This window comes from Rhipicephalus sanguineus, chromosome 8, assembly GCF_013339695.2.
Source record: "Rhipicephalus sanguineus isolate Rsan-2018 chromosome 8, BIME_Rsan_1.4, whole genome shotgun sequence".
NCBI lineage: Eukaryota > Metazoa > Arthropoda > Arachnida > Ixodida > Ixodidae > Rhipicephalus > Rhipicephalus sanguineus.
In genome coordinates, this window is record NC_051183.1 from 48,547,349 (window position 1) to 48,556,678 (window position 9,330).

General features: G+C 48.5%; 1 protein-coding gene across 1 annotated transcript; it reads right to left on the reverse strand.

The window, feature by feature from the left end:
* Nucleotides 1-141: 141 nt before the first annotated feature.
* LOC119402714 (S-phase kinase-associated protein 1) lies at nt 142-7,044 on the reverse strand. Its single transcript, XM_037669813.2, has 4 exons — nt 6,748-7,044; nt 3,601-3,818; nt 1,330-1,470; nt 142-352 (listed from the first exon to the last, which is right to left on the reverse strand). The coding sequence occupies exons 1-4, from the start codon at nt 7,040-7,042 to the stop codon at nt 323-325; spliced, it is 684 nt and encodes a 227-aa protein (XP_037525741.1). The 5' UTR covers nt 7,043-7,044; the 3' UTR covers nt 142-322.
* Nucleotides 7,045-9,330: the final 2,286 nt, after the last annotated feature.

Here is a 9,330-nt window from a genome sequence, read left to right on the forward strand (position 1 = left end):
CACCTCATATTTCCTGGTATTTTTATATATTGCTGTCGCCTCGCCAATATATGTCATTGTGGTTATGGGTTCACAAACTTGCACTTCGAATGTCTTGACTCCCAATAAAGCAACAAGAAAAAGCTGCTTGTTTGGCCAGGGTATTTATATAGAGCAAAGACAAAGGAATGTGCCCTGAAACCTTTGTAAAACGCGACGTCGCGAAATGCCCACTTTCAGAAAACGATGACGGGTGCCACACGAAAATGATCGATGTGCACGTCCTGGACAGCGCCGAATCCGTGCTCTCTTGCGTGACCTAAGCCTGGGGACCGTCACGCGTTTAGTCGAACCATTTAGTCTCTCGCTTAACCTGCACGAAACCAAACAAGCAAACATGTCAGTAGAAAAGTTCCGGCACAACTAAGGCCACGATGACTGTCGACGTTAATGTTTTTGTCAGTCAAGCAGTGCGCTGGCATATCTGAATGCCAAGAAACCTTTGTTTACAAGCTTTAGTGCAACTGTCACACCGTAGATTTTCGTTGATACGCTCTTCACGGGATCCGGCAAACAAAATTAATAATTCGAAAGTCATATTACTCAAAGCAAGCTCAGAGGAGAGCAAGCTCCAACTCTAACATATATGTAACTCCCCTTAAAAAGAGTTATATATGTGCGGCAAATCAGGGCTTCCCAACAAGAGTAACAAGTATAATCAAGATGAGTTCAACTCTTTTACTCGGGCATGTGCTTCATACACAACGAGCAGATCTAGTGGCATTGTTCACGTTTTAACTTAACCATAGAGAATTTTAGTATAGCGGAAAATCCGCAAACTCAAGTATTTAGCGTTGAGTGCTGCACACTGTGCATGCGCAGAAAGTAAACGAAGCCGGAGCTCTTACGTACGCACGCGATTTTCAGAATAGGGCCACACCTTTAGTTGGGCGTACGCAACAAGACTGTGTACGCAGCAAGGCTGCGGGAGAGAAGTGCGCGAGAGCAGAATGACAGGAGTATTTTACGGCGGAGTTCTTTATGCTGGACAAGACTCCGCGTGCCGTTGGCATAATCTCGGGCGGGTATGCGCTACTGAGAACGGGTATGTTCCAAGCAGCTCCTAGCATAGCGTAGCCATGCTAAAAGCTGCTTGATATATATATATATATATATATATATATATATATATATATATATATATATATATATATATATATATATATATATATATATATATATATATATACGCAGGCGCTGCTGAGGCTGCACCGTGCACCATCCATTGCACCGCATTCGCCATGCGCGCATGGGTACTGTTTGTTATCTATACTCTTGCGAGGTGCTCACCATCTGCTCCTCGGAGGGCGTAAAGTTGTTCCTGATGCAGAGCCGCTTCCTCATCTCGTCGGTAGTCTTGGCTCGGATCATGTTGGCCACGGTTCGGCAGGCAGAGTTCATGAGCCCCTTGATGTCCAAGTAGTCCGCGGCCTGCGACAATGTACAGCCGTTTTAGCGTAGGAGCATCCTTGCATCCTTGCATCCTTGCAAAGGAAACTAGCGCGAAGGAAAGGTGTGTCTCTTCATTGCCTAGGGCAGCGCACGCCTAAACACTTCAAAGACAACGGTCGCACATGACACAAGGCCTAAGAGTACTACATTTAGGCTCCCTCTTGCTAACACATGAGAAGAGCGTAGCCAGAAATTTTTTTCTGGGGGAGGGGGGGGGGCGGAGTTTGATCACCATTAATGTATGTTCGTGCGTATGTTTGTATGTGTGCCACATGAAAATTGAAAATTTTCGAAGGAGGGGGGAGGCGAGGTTTGAACACACCCTGGCTATGCCAGTGACCATGCACATCAGAGAAGGTAAGGACACGCGACAGCCATCAAACTAAGAAAACAGGCTGAGCTTTCGGGGGATAAGTTTCGGAGTACTCGCCCACTTTGTGAACCGACTTCTCATTTCTTGATATTTCACTGCTCAGTACATAGGCGTAGATAGCGTCGTGCACAACATTCCCCTCGTCTGCGGAAGGTGTTATATCGCACAGACGGGGTTGGTGTTTAAACATTCGGCTCAGAAAGCACCTATAGCTAGCTTAAGCATGCCACAAGTTTTCATCTGGCACTGCATTTCCGTGAATGTGAGTGTGAACCTCTTCTTGCGGACACCTCGACTGTTTTCAGGCGTGATAACAAGCCAACGCGAAAGACTAGAAGCCTTCTGATTCAAGAAAAAAAAAATGTCGCCCGCATCTTCCCACGGGGGGAACTCGAGTAAATGCGTCGCAGAGTGGTGGGGGTATCGCGTGAATGTTGCGTAATTGGGTTTCGCAGAAGCGTCGCGCTGCCCGAGTGATGGATCCGCTGCTCGACGTTCACGAACGGTTGCTGCTTCTCGGGCACGACGTTCAGGATCCGCAGCCCGTCGTTGCCGTCTCGCAGCAGCTTCTCGTGCACGAAGTTCCGGGTCCGCAGCTCGCTTCAAACGCTTGCATTCAGCGTCGCATGCTCGTCTCTTCGCAGCCTTGTCTTCTGCGTTGCTTGCTGTTGTTGACGCCGACGACGGTGAGGGTGGGGTAACGTTGCCTTCAACGAGTGGTGGGACGCTGATTGAAGGTACTGTTGCTTCCATCGCATCTACTCGAGTCAAGCAAAGCGTTAAGTCAAGCGAAAGCCAAGTAAAGACGCCCTTGACTGAATTCCGAACACCGCCCGCGTTCGATCGAGAGGAGGGAGGGACGGAGAGGAGGGAGGGAGAGAGAGGAGAGGCCTGCTGCCGGCACGAGACGAGCCGAGCATGCGAGGGAGGGAGAGGAGAAGCTTGCTGCCGGCACGATACGAGCCGAGCATGCGCAGTGGGGGTGTGGACGGCGGCCGACGCCGCAGGTGCGACTAATTTGTCAGCCAGCCTTCGCTGAATCTATACTATATATTCGGATACAACTTTAGTAGAAGTCCGCGGCATTTTCTCCTCAAAGGCGCATGCACACAAGCCTGCACCAATGGGTGCGCACTTCATACTGACGTCATGGGCCGGACGGCCGGTGACTCCGCCTTCGGAGCTAGAACATTGCCGCAACGTTAGTAGAACATACTCTAGTAACGCTGCGTTGCCGGGTGCATGAGCGGGACTATTTGCTTAGTCGCGAAGGCGACCGGCTGCCGCGCTTTGGGCCTCTCCTGAGTGAAGTTGTATCCGACTGTACATAGTGAACATAACGTACTGCGAAAATCTGGTGTCATACCGCAGACATTTTTTCAAGCATCTGCACAAGTGTGCCAAAATAACGGTGGTTTTCCTTTTCCACTCTTTTATATAATAAATTTAGTTTGAAATCAGCGTTCGTCCTGTCCGATTCTCGGGGGGGGGGGGGGTTACTCCCGAAATTTGTACATTTTGCATGTGTATATAGACATGTACGCATATATTCTAACACACGCACGAATATAAATCAACAGGGGTCGGTGCACCCCTACCCTGATAGTGTCTCGCTACAGCTCTGTGCCTGATCTTTTTGTATGTAATCCTTCTACGCTGCACCATAATTTTATCATGTCTTACAAGGTAGCCGAAGCTTTTCTACTGCTATTATGATTAACATTGAGTTCAATTACCACGATGATCTGGAAAAGCGTGGCCTGGTCCACGTTGAAGAACTCGGCGTCCCACGAGGACAGCGGCTGTCGCGCCCCAATGGCCGCGTCGTCCTCAGCCAGCAGCAGCCAGTCGTCCTTGTGGTAGGTGGCCCACTGCAGCACCTTCTTCAGCGTCGCCGTGTTCACGTTCACCAGGGGCACCACTTCGTCGGCGTCCGTGTTCATTTTGCCCAGGTCTGCGTATGCAGTGTGGTTGAAAAACAAAATTGCTGCGTAACACCGCCATCGGACTGAAATCGAATGAGGAGCCTTTCACGACTTTGACTGGTGTTGTAGAAGCTGACTGCCAAAGTTTGCGAAAACTGACTACTCAGTCATATGTAATGAATTTAGCTGAGCTAGTTGGTACAGGCTTGATGAATCCATAATATACTAGCGAACACACACTACAGACTATATAGCGGTCGTCCTGTGTCGTTCTGTGCATACAGACTGTAATGTGTGTTCACTAGCACTATGAATTTATCAGTCATATTTAGCCAATATTATCTAATACTAGCCAACATTAATCATCACTTCGCCAAAGCAGCCGTACTAAAAACCCAAATGACCACAGATATCCAGTGGATATCCGATTTCAACCCGAACATCCACATCCGGGAAACAACATCCCTGGTACAAATAAGGGACGTAGTTTTTGCGTAGTAAGAAAACAACCGCACATTTAAGCACGCTGGACGTGCAGTGGAATTTACCAGCAGCGTACGTCCCACGGATATACCTACAAGGACAATCATTGAAATGTATGGAGTTGTAGAATGCTAATTAATACATTCGTTTTTAAGTCACTTGGCTTATTCAGACGTTCTGTTAGACTTCACTGCCCTGAGAATCGCTGATAATCCTGGTTAAAAATCGTCCCGCACCGTTACAAATGTGGGCACATGTAAGAGGCCAAGGGGAAAAAAACATACATAAACAAGACGGTTCAGAGAGAGAATTATTTCGTTTGTAATTGGTAAATTGCTCTTCCGCGACAATAAAAACACCATTCTTGCAGCAAGAGGACGCTTTGTAAGCCAGAAACCGCGCAGAAAGAAATTACAGTAGCGACGCCAACTTGAAGTTTCCCCACCAACTGGCACCATGACGTCACTTATATTGGCGGTGTCAGCAAGGGCCTACCATATATATTCTTTATCGGTAAAGATATATTACATTGTGTTCTAACGAAGGAAGATGCATAACGAAGTACGTTTCAGCTAGGAAAACTTACTTAACAGATCGGGCAAAGTAAGAAAGACATCGAAATCCATGGCATCGAACAAGCTTTCAAGTTTCAACCAGAGTGGCATTCAAAAGTGAAATATTAACCTTCATTGTCGCTTCTAATGCTGAACCTAGCATCATGAAGTTATCAGCAGTAGAGTTAGTCAACATGTAAGTTTGACGTGATTTAGCATATCACATTAGGGACGCTGAAGACATCACAGATGTCAAAGCTGCCCTATGAACCAATCAGAGCTGGCGCCTACGTTTCACTGCCGTAGGATTGGTGTGGCAGTTCATTAAACCCATTTTTCGGATTTCTTTTTACTTCTTAACGCGTGCTCTGTGAGGTCGTCTGGATAGGCGAGTATATTATTAAATGGACGTGTACCACTGGTTTGACGTCAGCATCTGTTTACGTGACTTGCGCGTTTCTTTAATAAAGTTTTTTTATTTCTTTTTCACTAGAGGGAACTCTGGCGCTGCGATCGTCCAGCCACCATGGGTTCTATTCTGGACATTGCCAAATTCCGCCATTGGTCAAGTCTGATTGGTCCGGAGGGCTGCTACGGCCTCTGCGATTGGCTTAAAATGCCGCCATTACGAAAGTTGACAAGATGACGGAATTCGACAGTGTCTAGGAGAGCACCCCATGAGAATGACGGGTAGTACATGAATTTTCCTAGACATCGTGCTTGCGACTTCGAACGCACTTGTGGCTTTGTTTATTGTTGCGTTTTGGCTTTTATTTCGAACAAAAGAACTGCTCCTTGTGAACCTCGTGAGCTGATCTGGACAGCCTAGAGTCAAGGTGGTGGAGTCGGACCGCTGAACTTTTGCTGAACTTCGTCTTGCGACAGAGGGGCTCCAGGACACACGGAGCCACACGCCGAAAGAACGAAGCTTAGGCACATCCATGTACTACCCAGCAGTGTCACAGTCAGGGGGAGAGGGGCACACCGGGCCCGTGACCCCCCCCCCCCCCCAAATCTTTTCCCCATGGGATAGAGCACAAGATGAAACACGGCCCCACTTATCTGCCCAGACCCAATGTCGGATCAAGGAGGTGCCCCCCCCCCCTCCCCCCTACCCCGAAAATATTTCTGCCTACGCCACTGCTACCCAGCATTCCCACGCTGACCAAAGCGCCATGCGTTGCAGCTCCCATAGACACTAGCGCCAGATTTCCTGTCTAGTGTATTAGGAAACTATACCTGCCTCTACTGTCTATGGAAGCTGCAACGTATAGCTTCCATAGACACTAGAGGCAGATATCAGCGTACTATTATGAAACGCTATGGTTTCCTTTCCTTGGTCAGGGTGTATGTTTTGAGCTGCTTATCAATTACCATGCAACTTTATTTACCAACCCGTCCACTTTGTCGCACGTGCAAGTTCCGAAAATTTTGTCGCTTTAAAGGAACACTAAAATGAAACAATAAATTTAATTTAGACCGATAAGTTTTACTATGAAAACTGTAGTGTCGTTATTTTAACCTCCATAGGTTTAATAATAGATGAGAAAATCAATGTCGAAAGTATCACTTTTAAATTTCCCGCTGAAATCTCCGATGGTGACGTAACGGAATTCAAAGTGCTTTTGCGTATTTTGGCCACATCGGCTCAACAGAATTTCCTGAAACTTGCTATGTTAATTCTCTGGATCCCTCAATGTACTTCATTTTTACCGATTAGGAACAACGAAGGCCCTAGTAAACGCCGTCAAAATCTATGACGTCAAGACTTTCGGTGCGGGAATTTCAAGATGGCGTCGCCACACGCATTTACTTTGCGCGCGTTTTCTCGCTTACCAAGCGTCTTCTAACGGCAAATTTACCAAAATACGAAAAACCGTTTCTCTCTTTAGAGTCCCTTTAAAATGACGAGAACCCGCACCTTCCATCATGGTCCGCAGCGTTCCGGACACCATGGCCGTCTGCAGGTCCACCTCGAAGACGTGTCCCTCGCTGCTCTGCAGCTTGATGATGTTGGAAGACGAACCGGGAGACGTCGCCTGTGTCGCCTGCTGTGGCGGAGGTTGAACGGGTGACGCGACGTCGATTTCTATGCCTGCGAGGCTAGCCGTCGACGAGGTGTCGTCGGCCGCCTGCCAGGCGTTCGCGACCTCCACGGCGGCGGCTTCCGGAGCAGGGTCTTCCGGGTTCCCTGGATCTTCACTGCCGGACTCCATAATTTTGCTACACCGAGCCCGCTGCTGAGATTATTGGCAGTTGCCCACGGCAGGGAATGATGATGATGCCCAGGGATGACTGGCACCTACCCACTCAGAGGCATTGGCGTAAATCGGGGGGGGGGGGGGCAGTGGCGGATCCAGAGGGGGGGCGGTAGGGGCGATCGCCCCCCCCAAAGCATGCCCCCCCCTCCGCCTGTAGTGCCTGTCTCTCTCCTCATCCCTACCCTACCAACCCCCCCCCCCCCGGTCAGACGAAGGAACCGCCCCCCCCAAAGTTGCCGCCTGGATCCGCCCCTGGGGGGGGGGAGGGGGGTGCGACACCCCTTGAATGTGTCCTCCCATGAGATTTGTCTTTCAAACATCATATACTTGAATTGCCTGACAGTTACATATAGCACATTCAGCTTTTTCAAGTGGCTGTTTATATTGTCGTGTGCACCTGTGTTCAGTACCCCTCAGGTGTGTTAGGTTAAGTTAAAAGACTTTATTTGTTTATCCGGCGCGGCGGACGACCATCCTAGCCCCGCGAGGGGAGGATCATCGCGATGCGGACACACATCAACTCGGCGTGACGTCCTCCACTCGGCGAGCAGCCCCTCAGGTGTGTGAGACTACTGAAATCTCAACTGCCGCTCGACCGGTTCAGAAAGACTCAATAAAACAACGCAGTTACGCGAGCTGGGACCCCATGCTAGTTTTTAAGGTTTTATTTCAAAGCATAATTTTATTATATAAATAAAAATAAAACCTACATTTATAAAAAAAACAAAAACAAAATGTCCGCCATGGCAAGATGCGTGTCCCCCCTTGTGATTTTTCCGGATTTACGCCACTGCTGAGGGGGATCGGAAAAGCATCGGGCATATCGTATCGCACACGAGAAACCCGGCGCCAGCGAGCGTACAGAAACGCGGGCCTCGAAGGAGCGCCGCGCGGTCACACGCGTTATTTGTTTGCGCCGTTTTTCAGTAATTCATGCTCTCTCGATAGTGGGCTTGTCGGCAATCAGCGCATTTCTGATATGGCAATGTGATCTTTTATCGAGGTCACTTGTCATTTCACGAGCCACATGTCATTGACTGATTGATTGATTGTTGCCCGGATATGAACGCATGCATGACCGTCGTTGTTGCCTGCAGCAACTTAAGTGTTGAACTACTAGGCACGTGAATGAATGAAGGCCCTATTCCCGGCATGGAGGAAGGAGACAGTTAATAATAATATCTGGGGTTTAACGTCCCAAAACCACAATATGATTACGAGAGACGCCGTAGTGGAGGGCTCCGGAAATTTCGACCACCTGGGGTTCTTTAACGCGCACCTGAATAGGAAGGAGACAGTTAGGAGGGAGAACTGCGCAATGCGATAAAAAGAAAGAAAAAAAGAAAGAAAGAAAGAAAGAAAGAAAGAAAGAAAGTACGTCAGGCACGCAGACGCAAAGCTTCGTTATCTCCCATTTTCCGGATAGGACAAGGACTCCTCCAGAATTTTCTTTCTTAGACGCAGCCAAAGGAATCCTACAGACAATTAATACTCCTCAAAGGCCACGCAGTCGATGACCTTCGGTCATGGACTGGATGACCGTCGTCGTTTTGTCCGTCGTTGACCGAAAGGTTAAAACGGTCGAACAAGCCGATGTTGCAGGAGAAATCGGTGTAGCCCTTTCGCAAGTCCAGAGCATCAGCCTCATCTATCCATGTTGTGGTGACTGCAAGGACGGCTGCTCTCGCATTATGCACTCACACTATGAGCGCGACGTCTAGAAATTTCGAGCCTTGAACCCGCTTACGCTTGCTCGAGAGGCATTGCTGAAATCTATCCGGCACATCCTGCTTGTCTTTTGCCACAGTTGAAAGAGTAAATCCAAGGAGTAAACCTCCTTGAGTAAATCCAAGTTATTGGGCTATGCTCGATTTCATCAAGCCTTCTCTTGCCCACTTTTGCTTTTTTGTCAGCGTCGATGATCTTGCTTTGCTTTGGCGGCGCCGTCCTCGCCGCCGCACCCAGACAACGAAAGAATCCGTGCCGCGTGCGTTGCGTAAGTAAAATAACTGAAATTGCATCTCCGACTGATGCCTGACGCTAAACAAAACGAACTGCATCAAGCGTGCTATTTTGCGGCGCCTCCCTCCGTGCACACATGGAGGCGCGCACGTATATTTACGTATACAGTGGTGGCTAGTTAATGTGTGTGTAGCCACTTCTGTGTACGCGCTTTCTTTTTCTTTTTTTCTTTCTTTTTTTAAGTCCAATCCAATCCAATCTAATCTCTGCGAACCATCGCG

Bases quoted from the DNA above. Each gene is read 5' to 3' on its own strand.
- LOC119402714 (XM_037669813.2), bottom strand. From the start codon at position 7,042: ATGGAGTCCGGCAGTGAAGATCCAGGGAACCCGGAAGACCCTGCTCCG. The intron at 1,471-3,600 runs GTAATTGAACTC...ACATTGTCGCAG, and splicing joins CGCTTTTCCAGATCATCGTG to GCCGCGGACTACTTGGACAT. The intron at 353-1,329 runs GTGAGCACCTCG...GGTTTCGTGCAG, and splicing joins CGCCCTCCGAGGAGCAGATG to GTTAAGCGAGAGACTAAATG.